Source organism: Maudiozyma barnettii, assembly GCF_903064755.1.
Source record: "Maudiozyma barnettii strain CLIB 1767 genome assembly, contig: KABA2_13, whole genome shotgun sequence".
Classification (NCBI taxonomy): domain Eukaryota; kingdom Fungi; phylum Ascomycota; class Saccharomycetes; order Saccharomycetales; family Saccharomycetaceae; genus Maudiozyma; species Maudiozyma barnettii.
This window is the reverse complement of record NW_024545250.1, coordinates 46,125-70,462: the sequence shown is the minus strand read 5'-3', so window position 1 is coordinate 70,462 and position 24,338 is coordinate 46,125. Positions and strand designations below refer to the sequence as shown.

General features: G+C 31.1%; 11 protein-coding genes across 11 annotated transcripts; 6 read left to right on the top strand and 5 right to left on the bottom strand.

Annotated features, from left to right (window-relative positions):
* Nucleotides 1-62: 62 nt before the first annotated feature.
* SDS22 (type 1 protein phosphatase-activating protein SDS22) lies at nt 63-1,106 on the bottom strand (the record flags this gene model as incomplete). The annotated part of the gene is made up of 1 exon (XM_041552911.1): nt 63-1,106. One exon carries the CDS (start codon nt 1,104-1,106, stop codon nt 63-65), a length of 1,044 nt encoding a protein of 347 aa, XP_041408845.1.
* Nucleotides 1,107-1,619: 513 nt separating this feature from the next.
* ACP1 (acyl carrier protein) lies at nt 1,620-1,991 on the bottom strand (the record flags this gene model as incomplete). Its single annotated transcript, XM_041552910.1, has 1 exon — nt 1,620-1,991. The coding sequence occupies one exon, from the start codon at nt 1,989-1,991 to the stop codon at nt 1,620-1,622; it is 372 nt and encodes a 123-aa protein (XP_041408844.1).
* Nucleotides 1,992-3,024: 1,033 nt separating this feature from the next.
* DPH2 (2-(3-amino-3-carboxypropyl)histidine synthase) lies at nt 3,025-4,668 on the top strand (the record flags this gene model as incomplete). Its single annotated transcript, XM_041552909.1, has 1 exon — nt 3,025-4,668. The coding sequence occupies one exon, from the start codon at nt 3,025-3,027 to the stop codon at nt 4,666-4,668; it is 1,644 nt and encodes a 547-aa protein (XP_041408843.1).
* A 655-nt stretch (nt 4,669-5,323) lies between these two features.
* Nucleotides 5,324-6,037, top strand: KABA2_13S00726 (GNAT family N-acetyltransferase; the record flags this gene model as incomplete). Its single annotated transcript, XM_041552908.1, has 1 exon — nt 5,324-6,037. One exon carries the CDS (start codon nt 5,324-5,326, stop codon nt 6,035-6,037), a length of 714 nt encoding a protein of 237 aa, XP_041408842.1.
* Nucleotides 6,038-6,954: 917 nt separating this feature from the next.
* On the top strand, nt 6,955-7,668 carry KABA2_13S00704 (GNAT family N-acetyltransferase; the record flags this gene model as incomplete). Its single annotated transcript, XM_041552907.1, has 1 exon — nt 6,955-7,668. One exon carries the CDS (start codon nt 6,955-6,957, stop codon nt 7,666-7,668), a length of 714 nt encoding a protein of 237 aa, XP_041408841.1.
* A 572-nt stretch (nt 7,669-8,240) lies between these two features.
* On the top strand, nt 8,241-8,954 carry KABA2_13S00682 (GNAT family N-acetyltransferase; the record flags this gene model as incomplete). Its single annotated transcript, XM_041552906.1, has 1 exon — nt 8,241-8,954. One exon carries the CDS (start codon nt 8,241-8,243, stop codon nt 8,952-8,954), a length of 714 nt encoding a protein of 237 aa, XP_041408840.1.
* Nucleotides 8,955-9,682: 728 nt separating this feature from the next.
* On the top strand, nt 9,683-10,876 carry HYM1 (Hym1p; the record flags this gene model as incomplete). Its single annotated transcript, XM_041552905.1, has 1 exon — nt 9,683-10,876. The coding sequence occupies one exon, from the start codon at nt 9,683-9,685 to the stop codon at nt 10,874-10,876; it is 1,194 nt and encodes a 397-aa protein (XP_041408839.1).
* A 344-nt stretch (nt 10,877-11,220) lies between these two features.
* On the bottom strand, nt 11,221-13,851 carry PXA2 (ATP-binding cassette long-chain fatty acid transporter PXA2; the record flags this gene model as incomplete). Its single annotated transcript, XM_041552904.1, has 1 exon — nt 11,221-13,851. One exon carries the CDS (start codon nt 13,849-13,851, stop codon nt 11,221-11,223), a length of 2,631 nt encoding a protein of 876 aa, XP_041408838.1.
* Nucleotides 13,852-14,413: 562 nt separating this feature from the next.
* Nucleotides 14,414-16,636, bottom strand: FAT3 (Fat3p; the record flags this gene model as incomplete). Its single annotated transcript, XM_041552903.1, has 1 exon — nt 14,414-16,636. One exon carries the CDS (start codon nt 16,634-16,636, stop codon nt 14,414-14,416), a length of 2,223 nt encoding a protein of 740 aa, XP_041408837.1.
* Nucleotides 16,637-18,836: 2,200 nt separating this feature from the next.
* Nucleotides 18,837-19,403, bottom strand: MTR2 (Mtr2p; the record flags this gene model as incomplete). The annotated part of the gene is made up of 1 exon (XM_041552902.1): nt 18,837-19,403. The coding sequence occupies one exon, from the start codon at nt 19,401-19,403 to the stop codon at nt 18,837-18,839; it is 567 nt and encodes a 188-aa protein (XP_041408836.1).
* A 1,762-nt stretch (nt 19,404-21,165) lies between these two features.
* On the top strand, nt 21,166-23,142 carry ASH1 (DNA-binding transcription repressor ASH1; the record flags this gene model as incomplete). The annotated part of the gene is made up of 1 exon (XM_041552901.1): nt 21,166-23,142. One exon carries the CDS (start codon nt 21,166-21,168, stop codon nt 23,140-23,142), a length of 1,977 nt encoding a protein of 658 aa, XP_041408835.1.
* Nucleotides 23,143-24,338: the final 1,196 nt, after the last annotated feature.

Here is a 24,338-nt window from a genome sequence, read left to right as displayed (position 1 = left end):
CGGAAGTTGGTAATTCGTAATAATTATAATTATATGTTAATTATATATTTATTTTTGTTATTTCAACCACGAACATAAGTGGCATCGATTTTTTCCAGAGATTTTGGAAGATTTAAGATCAACTTTCTTCTGTAAGCAGTTTCATTATTTTTCTGAACTGGATTACCTTCCAAATAAATAGTATCTAAATGAACACATTCTTTCAATTCCTCACCAATCTCTTCAAAACTTTGATCAATTTGATTAAATGATGCCCAAATATCAGTTAAATCTTTTAAGTGACTTAAGTTTTCCAGTTTTGTCATCTTATTCGAGGTAATATCTATAATCTTTAATTTTGTATTTTTTTCAAGACCTTCAATCTTTGGGATATGATTATTTGAGACATATAATTCTTCTAAGTTTTCTAATTCTTCTAAGCCTTCTAATTTTTTTAATCTATTACCTTGAATAGATAGAATTTTCAATGATTTTAAATGATGTAAATTTATTAATCTTGGAATAGCGTTTTTACCTAACCAAATTTCTTCAATTTTATCTAAATTTTTAAATGAATCAGGATCAATTCCTTCAATATTATTACCACCTAATTCTAAATTCTTCAATTTTGTTAAAGTATTTAAATTTTCAATCTTTGAAATTTTATTTTGAACAAAATATAGATTTTCTAATTTAACTAGATTATCGATATGTTTAATATGTTTAATGTTGTTGAAGGAAAGATCAAGACTTGTTAAATTTATTAATTTGTTTAGATTGCTTGAAATATGTTTTATTCTATTGTCATAAAGATCTATATCTGTCATTGTTTCCACTGGTAATACTTCAACTTCACTTATACTTTGAATTAAATTTTGTCTCAAACATAAATTCTTCAATTGTTTAAATCTTAATAAATTTAAGTCTTCCAATGATCTAATCTTCAATTGAATCAAATCAATGGATTCTGTATCATCTGGTAAATCTTCAGTCAATTCAGAATCTGCTGTAAGGTATTCCACATGTTCATCAGGAATTATAGTTGGTTTTTGTATTGAGATTTTTTCATTGTCATTATCCTCAATAGGAGTTACTTCTCCCTTTGGGAATGTATTACTTTCAGCCATCGTATCTATTTACTATAGTGTCTTATATAAATATATTATGAAGAGTGTGCTTCTATGTGTATTTCTTATACTCTTCTACGATTAAAGTACACTCTATCATATATGAATGCAAATACAAATACAAAGTTGACCCCATCTGCAATAACGATAACAACCCCTGGAATGAACTGGCCTTGTTGAAATGCTTATATATATTGAAAATATATATATACACTACGCTTTGTCCCTGTGGGTGGGGGGATTTGTAATTTCTCGCTCCTTATAAAATGTCATGGCAATGGAAGATCATATAATACGAGGTTATTGTTATTAGTAAACGGGTCCTTTCTTCACATAGAGCCTAAGTCATCATCATAAACATTCCGTGTTAAACATTAGTTCAGTCATTATTAACAAGTTATCTATTAGTTCATATATAGATGTATACATGTATATATGTATAAGTGTGCGTTCAGCACATTTTAATTATTCTAATTACATACGAGAGAATGAGTAATATTTAGATTAAATTTTTTATGAAGCATCTGTTTCATCCTTGATATATTCAACAGTTTGACCTATAGTCTTCAAATCATCGGCAATTTTATCTGGGATCTCGATGCTGAATTCTTCTTCGACAGCAACGATAAATTCAACAAGATCCAACGAATCCAGACCTAGATCTTTTTGGAATGATGCAGTCTCTGTAATTTCTTCTGTGTTACCGGACTTATTAAAGGTCTTCAAGAGATCGACCATACGAGAAGTAATAGCACCCTTCTCGAGTGTACTTGGTGGAGAGTAGAATCTAGCTGATATATGTGTCATAGGATATGTTTTGGAAGAGGCTGCTAATTGTCTCTTAACGATAGGGTTTGCACAACGTGTAATAACGGATCTAAACATGATTATCTAAGTACTGAAATATATGCTGCTCTGTTGTATAGTGTTCGATGTAATAAATATATGGTAATAGAAACTTATCCAATGTAAGTATTCAGTTGTAAAACCTTTTGAAAAGAAAGAAGACAATCAATCGATTTACATATACTTCAACTAAACTAATCGCTATATGTGAAAGGGTATCTATCTATCCAAACCTTCTCACGGCTCCCAAAGAAAATCGATTTAGTTTCGCAATTCAGTGTTTTAACATGGCGCGCGCAAAAACTGTAGCGGAAGAGAAGGATCCATCCATTTATTGACTCTTAAATATGGCGTATCAAGTGATAGTCAATGGAAATGATGTATGGTTTATATTGTAGTCGGTATGTATGTCTACATATTAAGAATTTCCCTCCCCCACCGCCTCTAATACTCCAAATGTAAGTGAAACCAAGTATTTACTATGATATATATATATATGTATATATATATGGGTTGGAAAGTCCAGTAACATATTACTGCACCGTCTCTCTCTGGGTCTCTTGTATACAATATGTAATCATAGTCCAGCTAGTGTACTACATGTGTATATTTAACAGAATAACTCATCACCTCTCTTGCACAATCAAACTTAAAATGACAATGGTAAGGATCTTCCTTGTTCCCCCTTGTAGCTCTGAAAGGTGCGTACAACATTGACAGTGTCTCTGGTAGAAATTTTTCAATGATTTGTTCTCCGTTTCTTTTTATAGGAAAAAAGGGCGATGATGAGGAAAGTTAGCTAAGCTGAAAATTTTTATATATACAATTAATAAGCCATTTATGTTATATTTTTATTTCATTTAATTTACATCACAAGGTAAATAAATATATAATTTATAATTGAAACGCTTGTATATTTCGATATAGAAACTGTTTAGAATACAATACTTTATACTGTGTCTTTATTAAAATACAATCGAAGAAAATACGTACATATCTATTGAATTCAATTAATTAATCACACAAAGCTTAAAAAATGACCGATATTGAAGGCCAGGATATAGATTCTAAAATGAGCGTACCTCTGCCGGTATCTACTCAACAAACAGAAGAAGATTTCAATTTCCAGAAGTTTGATGCTAAAAATGTCGAAAGATCAGCCTATTTAGGTCCTTACACAGAAGCGAATTTATTGGGCAAACTGTCAGCATATTACAGTCTTGATGAATTATCTGAATATTTATTGGAACATCCACAATATGGTAATGTTACATTACAATTCCCGGACTCATTAGTGATTGATTCCAGTTTTGTCGTTAAGACTGTCGAAGAGCAATTAAACAAGAAAGACCCAGAAAATAAGAGAAGATTGTGGGTATTGGCAGATACTGCCTACAGTGCATGTTGTGTAGATGAAGTTGCAGCAGAACATGTTGGTGCTGATCTTGTCATACATTTTGGTGATGCATGTCTTAATGCTATTCAAAAATTACCTGTCGTATATTCATTTGGTAAACCTTATTTGAACTTACAATCCATCATCACTAAATTTAAAGAAAATTTCCATGATTTAGACTCTAAAGTATGTTTAATGGCAAACTCACCTTTCACTCATTATATTAAGCAAATTTTTGATGAATTGAAAGCAAGTGGATACACGAATTTGATATATTCTACTGTGAACAAGAATTTAATTAATGACAATGTAACTATCTTGTCTCACGATGATATTGAACTCAATCAAACAGATTTTGTTTATGGTCTAGGTAATAGGATGCTATACAGTGATAATAAGGTATACGTGGATAGTACTGATAGATCCATTGAAGATCAATTGAAGGAAGATGTGACCTTGTTTTACATATCTGTCCCACAGGATCCCCATTTATTGTATTTAACAACAATGTTTAATTCCGTTGCTATTTATGATAATATAGATGATTCTATTTGTAATGGTCCCTTCCCATCTTTAATGAAACGTTATAAATATATGCATGTTGCAAGAACTGCCGGGTGTATCGGTGTCTTGGTTAACACATTATCTCTAAGAAACACTAAAGAAACGATCAATAAACTAACTCAACTGATTAAACAAAATGGTAAAAAGCATTATTTGTTTGTAGTTGGTAAACCGAACGTGGCAAAATTAGCTAATTTTGATCCTGTCGATATTTGGTGTATTCTTGGTTGTGGTCAAAGTGGTATTATCGTCGATCAACTTAACGAGTTCTATAAACCAATCATTACTCCTTATGAGTTAACCATGGCTTTGAATCATGAAGTTACATGGACTGGGAAATGGGTAACTGATTTTGAAGCTGCGTTGAAGGACGTTGAAGAAGAACTTGCTAATGGTGGTACTGGTGATAACGATGATGATACACCAAAAGATGAGAGTGAGGCTCCAGAATTTGATGTCGTTACTGGGAGACTGCTTGATACATCGAGGCCATTGAGAAACTTGAAGCATCTTGAATTAGAAGGTCCAACTTCAAGTGACAAAACTTTGGCAAAGAGAGTTTCTGGTGGTACTGTGATAAAAGGTACTGTATCTACTTCAGTGGCTCATTTACAATCTAGACATTGGTCTGGTCTAGGAAGTGATTTCAAGGAGGACGAAGGTTTCGAAGAAGAAGGTGCTGCCATCGAAGAAGGTATCACAGGTGTTGCCCGTGGGTATGGCTTTGATCGTCATGATGCACAGTCCAAGCAGTGATGTTTTTTGTTTTGTTTTCTACTTAATGAGATTTTCTGTAAACATATATATTCGTATGGTATCACATTTCTATTCATACATCATTTAGTAGCCTAATGGTAGTAAAATAAAATATTCATGTTATTAATAAAGCTCCTTGTCTGTTTATGACTAAAGGGAAGTCATCTACGGACCTACGAAATTTTCGCGACATATAGATAAACTTATCACATTTGCAAGACAATAGAAATCTGATATAATTGTGCATCGATAAGAATTGTTCACATTCTTATCAGTCAACACTAACAGTATATGATGAAGATGGAGACTGTTTTTCCAAATAGATTATTCGTTATCTTAATGTATTGTTATTGAATAGTTAGTATATTTAATACTATATTAAATATACCTTGTATATGTTAGTATCACGATGTTTATTAGCAAATAAGAATAAGCGGAATGGGCTTATACAAAAGTGGAAAAAAGATTCTTCAAATTAGACCCAAACTAAACCTAGTACTCTTTCAAGGCTCATCAGTGTATGAATATCTATATTTAATCTGAATATAACTATTAAGCTTTTGGTAAATCGAACAAAGGTACTTTCTTAACCGTTTTCAAAAAATTTGACACCATCTCTATTAGAATACAAACATTGAAATAATATATTAAAAGAATGCCAATAAATGAGTATAATCAAAGAGTTGCTGATCCACTACCAGAATGGCAACCTAGAGAGCTACCAAAAAAAGTTACTTTGAAAGGTAAATTTTGTACAATTGTACCATTAGACTTAGAGGAGCATAGTCAAGATTTATTCGACGCTTATGCTTTAGTCGGTGATGGTAGAACATGGACATACCTTAGATTGGGACCATTTGAGACGCTTCAAGAGTTTAGAAAAGGTTGGGAGGATTTGCCAAAGGAAGATACAGATATATTTTTTTCAATCATTGATAATAATACAAATAAGCCAATAGGGATATTCAATTTAAGAAAATGTGATCCAGCCAATGGTGTCGTTGAAGAGGGATATGTAACTTTTTCTCCATTGTTACAACGTACTAAAATGGCTACAGAGGCCAATTATCTATTGGCTCAATATGTTTTCAATACATTGAAATATAGGCGTTTCGAATGGCAATGTGTTGATTTGAATATGCCATCACACAATGCTGCTTTAAGACTAGGTTTTAAATACGAGGGTACTTTGAGACAGAACATGGTATTTAAAGGTAGAAACAGGGACACGACCTGGTTGTCGATTATTGACAAAGAATGGCCAGTAATTCAACATGCCTTTGAACAATGGCTAGATGATTCTAACTTTGATAGCAAAGGTAAACAATTACAAAGATTGCAGGATATCAGAAAGTGTCTATGTAAGTAGGTCATGTGTAATATTCCTTAGTTGTAGATAGAAAATATATATAATTCTATTTCATAATACTATTGCTAACTTTGCCTCAACTCTCATTTATCATAATAAATTTGCATCAGATAAATAAAATTCAAACATTTCTTTCAAGTAATGATATACAAAGTCTCGTGTTAAATACTCATTGGATGAGCAATTAAAGATACTACAACTCCACTATACTGCGTGCAATCACATCTGAAATTGTGTCAACTATTCTTACCTCACGGTAAAGCAATATATCAAATCTTTCAGAGTGACACATCAACTGGCCCAGGTGAAAACTTCGAAAAATTTGTGCCGTTCTGTGGCATTCTTTCCTTAGCCGTCTACGGCATTTCTCGAATGACATAACCCACCAAAAAAAAAATTAAAAGCGAAAATTTGCCGTGATTATTAAATCAGATCAAATGTGGGGCACCTTCGGCATTTTCAATTGATACATCAACTAGAGAGACGAGCGATGATGATAACGATGCCTTGTCAGAGTAATCGGGATTTGATAAGATGTATCGATAGTAATAGGAGTTGATATATTCACAGAGGGATAATAGGGTTTCGCAATCCCTGTTTACTTTTGATGTTCGGCGTTTCCAACTTTTGATACATAGCAGATAATGTTAGAAAAAGGATGCCCAAGTAATAGATTCTTTGTAGCTATTTGGAAACTATAAAGGATTTAAACGTTCTTGTCTGACTCATTTTGGCATCGATGTTATTATTATCTACTTGATAACTTAGTTCATCGAATGGAAACATATTTAAACAGTGGGTATAACTAATTAAAGTTCAAATTTTTTTATTTTTGTTGTTGCTGTGAATTTTACTTCATTATTGTCTTGCAATTATAAGTACAAAAAATCATTAACCATATAACAGAACAATATATAATGACAGTAAATGCTTACAATCAACAAATAGATGATGAGGTTCCAAATTGGTCCTCGAGATCATTACCTGAAAGAGTTACGATTACTGGGAAGACATGTATCCTTGAACCACTTGATTTAGAAAAGCATAGTAAGGATCTTCTGGATGCCTTCAATTTGATGGAAGACGATAGGACTTGGACATATCAACCATTCGGTCCATTCACTGATCTACAGGAGTACAAGAATGCTTGGTCTACTTTACAAGAAGGTACTCAGGATATACATTTTGCTGTTATTGATATTAATACAAAAAAACCAGTTGGTCAACTTGCTATAAAGCATCCAGATCACATAAATGGTATCGCTGAGGCAGGTTACGTTACATTTTCTCCATTGTTACAACGGACAAGGATGTCTACAGAGGCCCACTATCTTTTAGCTCGTTATATCTTTGATACTTTAAAATATAGAAGATATCAATGGCAATGTTTCGTTCATAATGTTCCCTCTCGTGTAGCTGCAGAAAGATTAGGTTTCCAATTTGAAGGTACTTTAAGACAAACTGCTGTGATCAAAGGTAGAAATAAGTCTGCTCATTGGTTTTCCATTATTGATTCCGAATGGGATATTTGTCGCGAAGCTATGGAAAAGTGGTTGGATGACTCGAACTTTGATGAAGATGGTAGACAAAAATTTCGTCTACAAGAGATTAGAGAGTCACTTTTGGCTTAATCGAGTTCTTTCTCTATGTAAAATATTAGTAAATTTTATTATGTACTTTTTCCTCTTTAAAAACATACCCCAGAATTATTAAACCTAATAGACGATAATTACCCCGAGAGTGCAAAGAACGTACTGCTCTTGTTATTCTTTCATAAACTAAATGTTACGGAAAATATTCCATCTTAAGTTTCAATCTCATTATCACTTATCGAACAGCACGCACACTAAATATGGTGTTGTGAAAGTACCGATTATGGGGTAAATAAGTATATAATATGAGTCAGAGGCTATGTAACCTCAAGTTCAGAAGAATGCGTCATCTCGTTGTCTGACCAAATAATTACGTACTGTTTGCTTATCTCATTATTTAACGGTGACTCAACAATCTTATTTTTTTATTATTCCTTTTTTTTTTCAAGAAAAGCACTCATTATCTCAAGATCCAATGCACTGGATAATTTTCAAAATTTTAATTTTTAGATAATATAAAAAGTGGCTGTTTAAATTACTATAAAGTTTCATTTATCAGATTCTAATTTTCCTAATTATATAATAAACTTATAAGCACAGCAACGTACAAGATGCCTGTTAACGAATTCAACCAAGTAGTCGCAGAACCAATCCCAAAATGGGAACCAAGACCAAATCCAGGAAACGTTACAATTAAAGGTAAATTCTGCACAATCGTCCCATTAGATCTCGAAAAACATAGTCCAGAACTCTTCGAAGCTTATCAATTGGAAAAAGATGATAGTATGTGGACTTTCTTAGCATTTGGTCCATATAAAAATGTAGATGAATTCAAAGAGTCCTTTGATCACAGAATAAAAACAACAGGTGAGACTCACTTTGCTATTATTGATAATAAGATTAATAAGCCTGTTGGGCAATATTGTTTGAGAAGATGTGACGCTGCAAACGGTGTAGTTGAGGTTGGTTGTGTCATATACTCGCCACTTTTGAAAAGAAGTAGAACTGCTACAGAAGCTCATTATCTGCTAGCCAAATATGTGTTTGAAACACTTCAATATAGAAGATATGAATGGCAATGTAATAGTTTGAACAAGGCATCACATAATGCCGCTGTAAGAATGGGATTCCAATTCGAAGGTGTTCATAGACAAATATGTGTTGTAAAAGGTAGAAATAGAGATACAAATTGGTTGTCTATGCTAGATCATGAATGGGATCTTTGTAAAAGGGCCTTCCAGGCATGGTTGGATGATTCTAATTTCGATGCAGATGGTACACAATTACAACGTCTACAAGATATTAGAGCCTCTTTGTCCACATAAAATTGGAATCATGTATAATTATAATTTTATTATTATCTTTTTTGAAAGGATGATAGAGTAATATCCAGTTTTGTATTAAGTAATTTTGCAATGAAGTGTATTGATTGTACTTTCAAAGGACAATCTCATCTTATCTTCAAACTATATAGTTGACCACATCAACAATAAATTTCATTATAAATTTAATTAAGTAAAAAAATTAGGTACTATGTTATACTAGCTCTAACCATGCTTAATCTATTGATACATTACTGATTCGATGGCTATTATTAAAACTCTGTATCCCTGATGTAATAATTGCCTTGATACAGTTTTTAAAAGACCTAATTTTAGTTACGCTACAACCCTAATGTTCGGCCGTAACATTTTGTGGAAAAGAACTACAAAGATAATATCTGAAATCAATAAAAAGAGAGTTAATTTTTAAAGATGAGATACATTAGTAGCTTTCCCCGGTAAAAATCAGTAAGTAAAGTATTTTATACAAAAAGTTAAAGAGCTACTCACTATTTATTACTAAGCTATTGATTATCACTATTATCGATTTTGCAGAAACAGTGGTTTATCTACTATATTAGCATTTCCTCTCGTTTTCTTTTATATCAAAATTCGTTATTAACTATCTACCAGAAAAATATCACGCACACTAAATATATCAGAACATTTTTTGCTGATACTAACAGATTAACTCTAGAAAAAATAAGCTAACACAATAAATCTCTATTACTATGTTTAAAAAATATAAGAATCAAGATCTGGACATGGCCTTCTGGTGGAAAAAAAACCCAAAGACCTCATCGGATTATGTCAAATTAGTGGAGGAACAATTATCAAAAATTAGCAGCTCTACAACGGCAGATAGTAAAAGGAAAGTACAAGAGGAATGTTCGAAATATTTGATGGGCTTGAAACATTTTATTATAGGCGATACTGATCCAAAACCAACCCCAGAGGCTCTCGATGAGCTTTATTTGGCCATACTCCGGGCAGACTTGTTTTATGATTTGATAATACATTTTAACGACTTAGAGTTCGAAGCAAGAAAAGAAGTTTCTTTGATCTTTTCGATATGTTTAGGATACTCAAAGGATAATAAATTTGTGACAGTTGATTATCTTGTTTCACAACCAAGAACTATAACGTTAATGTTACGAAGTATTGAATTAGCTTTACAAAAAAAAGGACCATCACAAGACATTTTTCTTGTTTTAGGGAATATGATTATAGAATGTATTAAGTACGAACAACTCTGTAGGGTTGTTCTAAAGGATCAACAATTATGGAAGTTTTTTGAGTTAGCTAGATTACCAAATTTTGAAATTAGCACCGAATCTTTACAAATATTAAGCAATGTTTTTACTACACATTCTAATTTAGTATCGAAGGAATTCTTTTGCAATGAATATAATAGAACAAAATTTATTCGTTATATCAATAAGCTGATGGCCTACGGTAGTTACGTTACTAAAAGACAAAGTACAAAATTATTAGCATCATTAATTGTTATAAGATCAAATAACCAACTAATGAACCAATATATTGAATCAGCTGATAATTTAAAATTAATTATGACTTTAATGACAGATAAGTCCAAGAATCTTCAATTAGAATCTTTTAACGTATTTAAAGTAATCGTTGCCAATCCAAGGAAAACAAAACCTGTCTTTGATATATTAACTAAGAATAGAACGAAGCTATTAAAATATTTTGAAACTTTCGGTCTTGATAACCAAGACACTACTTTCGCAGATGAAAGAGATTTTATTATTAGACAGATTGAAGGACTTCCTAGAATCGTATCATCAAACGAAGGTAATTCGCTCGTTGGAAATACTGGAGAATCGTCCAATATTTCAACTTCTCCTATTAGCGATGCATCAAACGGGAACCTTATGGGCCGTAGTAATCCTGGGAGTATTTAATGATATATATTATATAACAAATCAATTATCTCATGTATCATGATCATTTTTATCAATTATACAACACGGATAGAATGGTAAAACAAAACATCATGTAGAAATATTATTTTTTATTTGTATTATATATCTTTTCTCGTTCGAAATAAACCGAATCGTTAAGGAAATCCTTTTTTTTTAAGGTAGCAAGCGGTTAGAAATGCCAATTATAGAGTGTTCCAAGTAAACATAAAAACAAAAATGATAAAAAATTCCAGCCTTGTTTATTTAATATATAAAAATCCATATTTGTTACAAAACAAAGTAAACTAGTTAAATAATAGCTGTGAGGTGAGATACTGTATTATTTAATCCACCTCTGCTTGTATTTTATTATTTTGTTTCTTCTTCTTTTCGATTCCCTTCTTCAAGGGACTTTCCTTGTTACTAGTAACTATTGGAAGGCGTTTAGTTGAGCCAATGATGGAACGATGAAGTGGCTCAAAACTTTTTTTGGGTATTGGGAATTGCTTTTTTCCATCTCGTTCTATCAAATCTGTACCTGAGAAATCAGGTTTCGAAATGCTATTACTTTTAAGTTGCTTTAAATCTGATTGTGATCTACGGATCATATTAGAGGACCTAGCTACAGATAGATCGTCTAATCGTTTGGTCCACACAGGTACATCCTTATCTAAAATTTTGTTTAACTCTAATAATCGTTCTTCATTTTGTATCCTCTCGATAGGATCGAATTCACCAAATTTGTAACCACCTTTACCATCAAATTTCAATAAACGATTATGGAAATGCCACAAACTCGTCCTATGACAAACGGAAATTAAAGAAATGCCAAAGTCCTTTGAAATACCGTACATTTTTTGTTCCATTTCTGGAGACACTGCTGAGGTACATTCATCTAACACGGCAAATTTGGGTTTGTGGTAGTACATACGAGCCATCGCTAGCCTTTGTTGAATACCTATTGACAGTTCTTCAGTCCATTTGCGAACTATATCAAATGCTTCCTTAAGACTCACAGATGGTTGTTCTGCTAACTTATTGACATGAACATTTGATGAAGTATTTTCTTCAGTTAATGATAAGGTTTTTGGAACACTTTGAGCTAATGCAAGTGTCATATTTTCAATGACAAGGTCATCAAGATCTAACAATTTCAATATGTTAAACAAATCATTGTCTCCCTTATCGATATCGCCATTATATTTTTCAAGAAATTGTTCTGTTGAATCTGGATATATGATTTGTTCCCTAAAAGTGGAATTTATACCAATATATGGTCTCTGGGGAAGATAGAATATTAAACATTCTCCCGTGTTTGTTCTCTTTGGCATAGTCAGTTTAGTTGGTTTCCCATTTGAATTCTCCAGAACTGGCCACAAACCACCTAGAATTCTAAAGAGTGAAGATTTGCCGCATCCATTGGGCCCTATAATGAGGAGATGGTCACCACTCTGTAGTTCAAAGTTTAAGGATTCAACTAAAACTTGATTAGCAGGTGTAATTAATGGTACATTATCAAACTTTATTATGTTGTCATTATACTCAATAAGATTATTATTCAATGGCTCAATATCTTCTTCATTCTGTTGATACTTGTCCAATATTTCATTGAAAGCGTTTAGTCTGATTCTCGTACCCTTTAATTGTTGAATATTCTTCTTCAATTCAATGAATCTTCCGAATGAACTAGATGCTGTCAAAAGTAAACGTCTATTTGTGATAAAGTCTGCTGTAATATCTATCTTACCATCCCCAATGTTACCATTACTGAGACCAAAAAATATTGGAATTGAACATAAAGATAAACCTGCTGCACCCCATGTATATTTAATGATAAAAGTAGAGGCTAGGTCGTATAATGCTTTGGCCTTTATCTCTCTGTTTAAAAACAGAACGAGATTATAAAAAGAGTAATCTAATGTTGTCAGTTCCCTATCTTGTCCCTTAAGTATTGCTATTTCTTCGTTGTTCGAATGCAGATGTGAATGCAATGTCCTAAAATAACTTTCCAATGATGACCTAATAATGGTCAATTTAGTAAAATCGGGGCGAATCAACTTCAATAACATGTTTGAGGTGTAAACAATTAGACCTAAAATAAATGTTCCTTCACCCATCATATTCGATTTAGAGTTCAATAATTTAAAAGAACAAAGAATTAAATCTAACGTTGGTTTCAATAGTTGATTTAAAAGCAAAGAACTATTTGTTGAAAAATCGTAGATATCTCTTGTTAGGTTATCCTGAATTTCTGGGGAATTACTAGCTACAGCATAAAATGTGCGATGATTGGAAAGATACTTATTCAACATCATATTTGAAACTTGTCTATTTATAGTGACCGAGCATAATTTAGTAGTATATGTGATCAAACTGTTAATAAAACTTGCTGGGATACCTAAAGTCATCCATTGCCCCAAAAGAATCTTTAAAAAAAGGGTATATCTCCCTTTCACCAAACTAGAAACTAACTTACCATCTAATGTTGCGACATGTAGTGATAACATGGTTCTAATAATAAGTAAAATTGATTGCATTACTAATAACATTACACATTTCTTGTTTCGTAGAATAAGTTTCAAAAGAAAATCTTTATCTTTCTTCATTTTTGGAATCTCAAGTTGGAGATCACTTGTTTCATTTTCGTTTCCGATATCACCTGCATCCTCTTGATTCTTATTCAAACTTTTTTCATTATCTCTTAATGATAAGTCTTCATCAGTAGCGTTAGAGTCATTTGCAAAATCAAACTCTACATTACTCTTTCTCGTTTGTCTTTTTATGTGGCTTAGCTTCTTCTTCCACTTTTTCCTCCCATCTTCGTTTGTATCTTCTCCCTTTTTAAGTTGTTTATCCTTTCTCTCTGTAACTGAAGAGCTTGAACCCAGGATTGTAGCCCCCAACAATGCTAGACAAGACAGTCGTAAAATACTTTGTCTGTAGTTATCGTAAAAACTTTTTAGACGTAATTCCATTTATAAGTTTTAAAATATTTATATCTGTTAATGAATTTTTTCACCAATATCTTGCAGAAATCTCTAATTAAGGAATTAATTAAAAAACTCTGAAGTAATGTTTTCCTTTTCCCACTCTCTCTATATATAGTAAGATATTTCTCAAGCGCCTAAATATTGTCGGAGTTTCCCCAACTAATCTCCAATTTCCCCATCGGTGATAGAGCCGTGCGACAGAGTCTAACGCCGAAAAGTCAAATATAATCCAAATCAAGAGTTTTCTTACTTTTGATAACGGAGACCAAAGGAGGGTGACTTTAACCTGAAATTGATATCTCACACTATCACCATGTCTCTAATATCATATCTTGTTATAAATCTGAAATTTTTTTTTTCATTAATTTGTCGTAACATTAAATAGTACATATTGTTAAAATAAAGAAAATATACAGAGAATAGAGGTGTCAAATGGCCAAGAAAATATGGTATAAAGAAAAATAACATTTGGTGTAATAATATAAGTTGGGTATACGAACAAAAAAAATATTACTTTAGAATTTCAATTTAGTAATAGGAAATGTTTTCATAAACTATCTGAACCAGATGTATTTGTTTGTTGGATTTCAGGTACTGCATCCTGTTTCTCATCAGCATCATTCTTTAAGAAACCTGAAGAGTCTTCTGTTGAATGTCTAATAATTTGACCTGGAGCAACCTCTGGTTTAGGTTCTTGAGCAATTCCATCTTCTGCACTAGATGAACTCTCAACATCTGCAACTTGTTCCTTTTGTTTCTTCATCAAGTATGGAATTCTTAGATGTCTTTCGTAAAGACCGACAACTAGTAAAATAAAACCTGAAATAACAGCTAAAGAAAATGCACACCACATCATTGCGTTATATGCAGTACCAGCTGTAAACACAACACCAAAATCGTCTTTGTAAGTTCCTGACTTGATAATTTGAAGAACCACAGTTAGAATAGTACAACTTAAACCTAAAAATAAAGCTGTTGCAGCAGCAAGGAATATAACTAAAACCCATGCGTAACTTTTTGAACTCCATTTCATCCAAAATAAGAAGGCAATATTAACCATTGTAATGAATGCAAAAACAATACCAACAATATTCATGGATAACACAGCTTTAATAGAAGGGACGTATTCATGTTCCCTATTTAATAAATCCCCTGTCAAATAAAGATCATCCGCACCGATATTCAAAGCATTTAAGTAAGGAGCAAATTCTGACTTAGCTAATGCATCATAAATGATTTGTCTGAAATCCAAATTTTGAACAGCATGCGAAGCAGAACATTCTAGAATTTCATGATTCAAATTTCTTTTGCATAAAGTAAAGATTGATAATTGGAAATAAACCGGAATTTGTAAATACTCCAATAATATTGGTGTCATCCCTGTCAATTCTTGCTCAGAAACCATTTCAACTTTTAATGCATCATTCAGGATACCCATAATTGGGATAAAAGTTAGTGGATTTTGCTGAGCCCAAGCTGTCAAGGTTACCAACGATGAAAATGACACAGGAGGATTGGCTGAGGCATCTAATAAGGTGAACAATGAAGGAATATATTTAAAGGTAGTACTATTTGGATTTAGACTTGTTTGTAAAGAAGCTAGGATCTTAATTGTCTCTGGTCCTTGATCAGTAGCACCTAACATTTCCGATAATGCTTTTAATTGGGCTGTAGTGGTTACTGTATCTGTATTAGAAGCCAATTTAGAAATTGTGGAGACAGCTTGACTTGTATTATTAACATTATTGACAATGGAACTTAAGGCCACCAAAGAACTCTTAGAAGATTCTGATTGAGTGACATTATTCTTTATTAAATCACCTAATGTAGTTAAGGTATTATTAACATTAGTAGAATCTTCCAGGATAGTCTTAATAGCTCCAATAGCTGCCTTTTCGTCATCACCGGAAGCCAAAGTAGAAATTGTAGCAAAAGCAGCAGTAACGTTTGGATTTCTTTTTAACATTGTTTGTAAAGTAGTTAACACCAATTGCGATCTAGCTGGAGAGACAGAGTCTGATTTATCTACAATAACTCCCAAAGAACTTACTAATTCTGTAATATTCTTAGTTTGACTAAATAAAGTGAAAATAGGTAACATTTGAATCTTTTCATTCATAGTCAAGTTATTTAATACAGATAACGACTTAGCTACCATTGATGGATCCTTTGAATCTGCCAATAGTTCTAAAGTCAATTCTGTTGTATGATCCTCCTTAATAGTAGAACCATTTGTATTATTAGTAGTTGTTAATGATGATAACATTGGTACTACTAAATTTTTTAACCCATCTAAAGTTTGAGATTGATTATTTGAAACTTTTAATAATCCACTTATTTCCACTAATTCCTTTGTATCTGTAGCAGGATTCCCACTTATTGCTAAAGGAGCCAATTGGGTTAAAGATAATAGAGATTGAGAAACGTTTTGGGCGTTTGATAAAAGATACATCAATGGAGTCAAAGCGGGAGTCTCTGAGATAGATTTTAAAGCATCAAAAATATTATCTAGAGTTCTATTTGGAGCGGTTAAAGCAGTACCTAAAATAGTTAAAATTGGACCAACTTGTGGTACGACTTTTGTAACATTAATATGAGTGATATCAGCTGTACCTAAATAAATATTAGTTAAAGGTATATAATCTGATGTTGAGCCTGTGGTAGAAATAATTGTTAAAAGGAAAGATGTGAAAGTTAATAATAATAAAATAGATAAGATAATTATATGTTCCTTCTTGGAATAATCCTTTGGTAAATAAGGCAACTTCATGATATATTTGATTCAGTATAATTATTTAATTTTTTTTATTATAAATCGTGATGTTTTGTCTTGTTTAATTATATCTATATCTATATCTATAACGAAGAAACCAATAATACAAAATAATAAAAAATGAAGGAAATATAATATAAGAATATATGTATTTAATCTCTATTCTAAAGATAAAAATTGAGTCCTTTTATATATATATTTTCAATTGAAAAAGATAAAGAAGTCTATATAGTTATTGTTAAATTTATAGACTTATCTTTACTCTAAATCTCCTCTTGTTTCAATTTAACCTTTATCAAATAAATAAAAAGTGGAGAAAATTATGACTACAAATAAAAAAGGTTCCCAAGATACCTTAAAAAGTTATTTACAATTCTTAATAGAATCACTCTTCATTTTTACACACATCTCTATACCTATTTGTAAAAAAGGCTTTTCAGATCATCTTCATTGAGTTTTCTTTAAAGAAACCAGGCTTAAAGTTAAAGTATAATGTTATGATTTACAGTAACTACTACTAATAGAAGATCTAACAATCTATTACAATTAAGTTCTCTTTTTCAACGGAAGAATGGGTAAATATTTATTAATATTACTTTGCCTTTCTTCAAAGAGCAGTATTAAAATATAGAAACCCTAAATTAGCCGCCAAAACCCAAAAAATTAGACAGAAAAAAGTATAATTTTGTTGGGGAAAAAATTGGAGAAATATTTTAATAAAAAAAAACAAGAATCACAATAACAGTATTAATGTTTTCATTAAGGAAGAGGAGAAGGAAAATGGGAAGACGTATAAAGTCATTTCGAAATACGTACAATAGAATACATAGAATACACCGTACACAATTAACAACTCATCGAGTAATTTATTTAATGGACATATTATTTGGTGTATCTATCCTCTGTACTGCAGTTCCAATTAATTTTAAATAAAAATTTTCAGTCAATTAGAGAGATGGTTTCTACAAGTAAAACTGTTTAGTGCAATATATGCTCTATTTTTTCTTTTTTTGGCAAGAAACAACAGAAGGATCTGGCCAAATATGGTAGTAGTAATCATTATTTCACGTCTTTTCAATTTGTCATTTTAAGAAGTCAGAGTAACTGAGATATAGCATAAATATGCTGTGGTCCCCTAAAAATTCCCCTTGCACACTCTTCCCGGTTCCTCTCTTTTTAATGCTCCCTCCTGTAAGAAGTTCTCAGTTCAATATTTTCTTCAATTATGATGTCAATATTAGAAAGTCGTAATTAGTAATATTTTATGACAAATTATAATTATAATGGGAGTCACCGTAGGCAAACCTCCGGTTTATTGAACAGAAAGATATATTCAAGTTTTGTTGGCATTTTTTTTAAAAAAAGAGAGAGAGGAGATACGCAACTTAATTACTCCAATTTCTCAATCAGACCAATTAAATGGGTTCACTAATATTTTGCCACAAAATTATGCGGAAAGATATATGCATATACGTTTTTTGTTGGGGATGAGTGGCTTTCTTTGAACAAAAAAGTATAGCCTTCTGCCAAATCTTCTTTTTATTTATTTATTTCACGTCTTTCTATGCATAAATTAAACTGACAACCAAAAAAAACCTAACAACAGTAGAAATACTATACTAGTTACGTGCATACGCCATTCTTGCACTCTTTTTGTTTCTACTGAATTACCCCTCCCAATCCATAGGATTCTGTATATAAAGATATATTTCTCCCTGTTTATGCGGATCTTTCACAAAGGAGAGAAGGCTGAATTTTTGTGAAGTAACAACGCCGTACGAAATACATAAAAAAATAATAATCGTAGTAATAAAATAAACATCCTCATGTGTTCAACTCAACTCCTCTCAATTAGAAGGAAATTTTCTTCACAATTTACACTTTTATTAATATAATATTGATACTATTACTGTAAAAGACTACATAAAGATTGCTCAAATTTATATCATTTTGAAAAAACAAACAAACAAACAAACAAACAAACAAACCCCAATTAATTATTTAGGAATGATTAATTAATGTTTAATATTTTAATATAGTATATTTCATTGCTCTCTTTCATTATAATCAAAAAAAAAGTTCCTATAATGATGATAACAATTCTTTTTAAATATTTTCTACTTTTAAAGGACAATGCTATCGTATCTCATATATCATGTCTTCTCTCTATATTTTGTCGGCTGCCATTTGTTTTGTTTTACAATTCTATTAACGAATCATCTGGTTTATTGATAATTGTATAATTAAATGAGTTTATTACTCCATTTAAATCATTTCTATAGATTCTATCATCTAATATTAATTGTAATGATACACCGAAATAGGAACCCCAAAATTGTCTATTTCTATTTTGATTTAATTGATTTTGATTTTGATTTTGATTGTTTCTTATTACTGCATCTTGACCATTTTTATCTCTACCACTTTCATCAAAACGTACTTTTGCACCTATATTACATAATACGGTACCAGAACCTGGAATTAAATGATAATCAATTGATGTTATACTATGTTGTGTACTAACTATTTGTTGTGACCATAAAGTTAAAAATGACATCGCATCATTTGACCTTTGTCCATTAATTATAATCTTACCATTACTATTATTACTAAATAATTGTAAAAAATTATTTAATTTACTAACATCTTGATTATCTAAATGTGCAAAAATCTTTTGGATAAAAGTTTCGGTAATATGAGGTTGTTGTTTGGTATTCATATCATTACCATTGCCAGTATTATTATTGTTAAATGTATTATTCATTATTGTTGATTGGGTATTTATCTTGCCTTTTTCTTTTTTTTTTTATAGTTGTTCGATTTATATCAACGTCATCATCCTAATACGTTATTTTTTTTCATATATTCACTATTATCTTATTTTATTTTTCACTTTTCGTCTATTTAGAAAAAAAAATAACACGAGAAGGAAATTCGGCAAGTAAAGTATTATCTCTATTCGTACACTATGATTGGTTTACTATAATAATTTCTAAAGAAGGGTTTGAAATTTATACTCAACGTTGTGGTTTGTATTTAATTCTTTCAATAATAATAGGACCAAATATTCAATACCAATCAGGCATATCAAAAATAAGGTTACCCCAACTATGTGACTGTTGTTCCCTGGATTGAACATTTTTATTATGATAAATTTGACTAGATCAAAAAAACCAAGAACTGACCTCATATTGGCATTGACTGAGAAAAAGAGGTTCAAAAACCTTAGTAACTATATATAGTATCTAAATTTCCTTATATATAAATATAACTTATTATATATATATTTGATCAGACATTGGTTGTATCGGAACAGAAAGTAAAAGTATCATAATGCATTTGGTAAAAATAATTGCATTAGATTCAACAAACAATTGTAATTATCAGAAACTGTACTATTGAGAGTCCATAACCAAATAAAGTCTAATCGTTAGTGATTAATTAGTCATCCTCTCTAGGCGAGTGACATAAATATAATGTACGTAAGTGTAGCTCTTTAGGTAGCGGGAGTTTTTCGCCTTTTTATCTACCCTATTTGCCGGAACTGGCAGTATATTAGTACCATGATGCATTATAATCATTATGATAATTCTGAATAAATTGAGTTATGGATCATTCAAAACATTATCGTAGGTTTGTCAACATTTTGAAACGGAGAATTCCAAGAAATAGGGTCGGGTTGAAAGACTTTCATCCAGTTACAAACCTGAGATTGATGATCAATATAAAAATAGTAATCTACTTATTATTCCTTGAGATATATTTCAAAGCTAATTACGTCAAAAGTAAAATAAATATATATGTATTAATATATTGACCAGCCTTTTCTTTTCTTCTTTTTTGTGTGCGCTTTCTTCGTTCCTGGCATTGCCCGATCGGGAAACACCAAATTCTCAATCAATATATCCTCTTTACCTAAAACGGAGATGTAATAGAATTAGAGAAAAAAAGGAAGCCAGCATCAAAATTTCAAATAAAAAATATGAATTTAGTTGATAATTTACATTATTTGCTACAACGATTTAACTGCTCACTGCAAGATTGGGAAATTACTTTTTATTTTTAATTGTCCTGCCCCGATTCTGACGTTTTTGAACTTATTAGGAAACGACTTCTGAACCTGTTTGGTCTTGATCAGATCAAAAACTGCCTAAATTGTACTAAAAAACTATTTTTAATTTTTTATAGAATAGTCAGATGGGGAAAAAGGGACATTGCAATATAATATGTTAATCCAAAAATAATAAAAAAAGACCAGCAATGTATATTAATTGATTTTTTTATAATTGATTTTGGTGTAAATTTTCTTTAACTGATGATTGATTTATTAATCCTTATCATTATTTTGTATTAGAGTATGTATATATATATACATATACATATAGATGTGTATATATGTTTTAAGAAGGATCAATTTCTTCCGTTGTAATTAAGTTCCTTGTTAATTATGTAAAATTTTCTCTGTACTCAGATTATATTCATCTTGATCAGTCTCAGAAAAAAAAATAACGAAAACAAACACTACAATGTCTCTTTCAGCAACAAAGAACAATTTCTTATTGCATGAATCTAGCTCCTTAAATGATATTTCTGAAAGATCACCAAAATTATTCTTTGATGATTTATTAATTCCATCATTACCACCACAAAGCAAAAATCATAAAATATCAAAGACTTATTCATATATATCTAGATCGGCACCAGCCACAATTATTGGTAAAACCAACAAAAGCAATAGTAGTTCGATTCTGAATGAATTTAAAAATTCTCAAAAATTTTCATCATACTTACCACCAATCTTAAGTGAAAATATTCCACAGAAATATAATACTGCACCTGCATCACCACAACATATGACATATTCTGAAAGAAGTTCATTCATTACTCCAACCTCTTCTCCTGGTAGATCGAATTATAATAATACCGGAAATCAATTATCTGCACAATTGATTTTAACACGTAATCATATGATTAATGAGAATAGTTTTTCAAATGTTACACATTTGAATCATTTCCCTTTACCAAATGAAAATTACAATAAGATGAATAAGAACTTAACTCTATTGAATCAATTAAATAAATCTATTATTAATTCAACTAAGATAACTCCTCCAAGTACAAATGAATCAAATATAGGATTAAATCTACCATCTTTAAAACATTTAAAATTATTGCCAAATCCAAAGGTTCAAGAAAATTCTTATATCTACCCTGATACATCTGAAACTACGCCAATTTGGAAAAGAAATCTTGTAGCGTGGTGCCAACGTGAATCTGGTGATGATTATGGTAAGATTCAGGATAAGATTCGTCTTGAAAATAATCAAATGACAGAAAAATTAGGTCAATTCACAAGTAATTATAAAAATTTATCAGAATCATATTTAAATGAACAAACAAATTTCAATGAAATCCCATCTGTACTAAAACCACAAGATACTTTTCAAAAATTGACTAATAAAGGTTCTTCATTATATAAGATTCCAGTAACACCTCCAATGTCACCTAAACGCCATTCAATCGAAAAGAATGATCATATTAGTGACAATGGAATTACAAGGACTGAAGTTTTAAAATTTAGTCCATTTGTAAGTGATAAATTAGTTCAATTGGTTAAGAAAGAACAAAAAAAATTAGAAAAGAAAAATACTACCACTACAAACAAAGACAATAACATCAACAACAATAATAACAATGGCCATAAAAAAACCAATAGTTTTAAAGCATTACAAATCAAGAACTTATTAGATAATCGCGATATCCTCTCTAAGACCTCGAAAAAAGTCACTAAAAAAGGACGTAGCAACTCTGCTGGCAGAAATCATTTTTATGCATCTTCAACTTTGTCATCACCATCAAGTATAATTATAGGTACAAAAGCAAAGCAATTAGTCATGAAATTGGATCAAAATAATAATAATAGTAGTAGTTCATCTGATAGTGATAACTCAAACGATAGTAGCAAAACTAATAGACAACTAAAGAAGAGAAATAGTAGTAAATCTAGATCTAGATCAATCTCACCGATTAGAAGAGCCGCCGGATCTATGACTCCACCTACTCCAAATTACCATAAATTCTCAGTGGAATCTCCACCACAGAGTCCTACTCGTAGTTCTCCATCTATTAATATTACATCTCTATCACCAGCTAAACAAACACATAATGGTAATAAGGCTAACTCTACTCATAAAAAGCATTCCCATCATACTCCACATGCTATTCGTACATGTGTTTCATGTCATTCCAGTGATTCTCCATGTTGGAGACCATCATGGTCTCATAGAAAACAAGACCAATTATGTAATTCATGTGGACTACGTTATAAGAAAACACATACTAGATGTTTGAACGATAATTGTAGAAAGATTCCAACAAAGGGTGAATTAAATATTATGAAGAGTAATGGTATCTTTAAGGATTATGTTAATGGTTTAGAAGGAACAACAGAAGGTTATAGATGCTTATTCTGCAATACTATTACAGAAACGACGCAAGCATAAACACTTTCGAAATATTATGTATAACCACAATTATATTAATATTGCACTTTTCTCTCTCTCTATCTCTCCAAAAAAGAACAATTAATAGAATGTTACGCTTCTAATAAATATTATACGTAATTAATAATTTTTAATAAATATATTCCAAAATATCATAACTCAAGTGAAATAAATAAAAACGGGAACTCACACATACACACAGAATGATAAATATCCCGTTCCTTTTGATTAATGTCGATGATTCAAACATTGATAAAAAAACAAAGAAAATCAAATAAATTTAGATTTGACATAATAATTGCTCATCGCGACCCTTTTTTATTTGTAAAGTATTCAACATTTTACTACTACAGATTGCAGCTACCAGAAAGACAGCAAGAATTAATAAGAACCGTTCTATCTATATATATACGTCCCCTAAGATGCAAACAAAAAGAATGAGAGAAATAGAGACATCATTGGTAATAATCACCGAATCATCTCATGTTTTTAATAAAGTATTACAAACTTTACGAAGGCCTATCTCCTCTTTCACCCTCAAAACTAACCGAACAATTAAAATAGATTATTGATAACTAAGCGTTGTCTCTTTTCCTCCGCTTTTCATATTCAAATTCACAGCCATTCTATTCTTCATTCTCTCCCCCCACCTCTTTTCCCCCAGCCGTTAGCCACCAGACATCAATAATGCGTCGCCTCCATCCAGCCAATAATAGTTAATTGTAGTAATAAACAGCTAGTAACCAAAGCAAAACAATTAATTTTCTCATTTTTTTCCAATTTTTTTTCAATTTTCTCATTTTTTGCTAAGAAAATTTTTTCAGTAGCCAAACAGAATACATAGTGAGAGATGCGATTCAAAACACCCGAGCAAACTACATCCAATATGCGATGAGAACATTACCATCTCTTTATGCAATATGTAATAGTAATAATAATAGTAATAATATATGGCAGAAACAATCCAAATATTCTTTATTTTTATCATTTTAATTTCAAAAAAATAACAGGAAACAGAGGGGACATATATATTAAAATCATTATATATAAATAAATAGTTTACAAGTAGTTTCATTTTATATCTTTCTACAAACAAGAAGTTCTAATAAATTGCTAAATTTTTTGTAAAGGTATAAAGAAATCCACCAATCATTCATTTGCTGAAATCTTCCCTAAGCCTAATCAAAGAAAGAAGG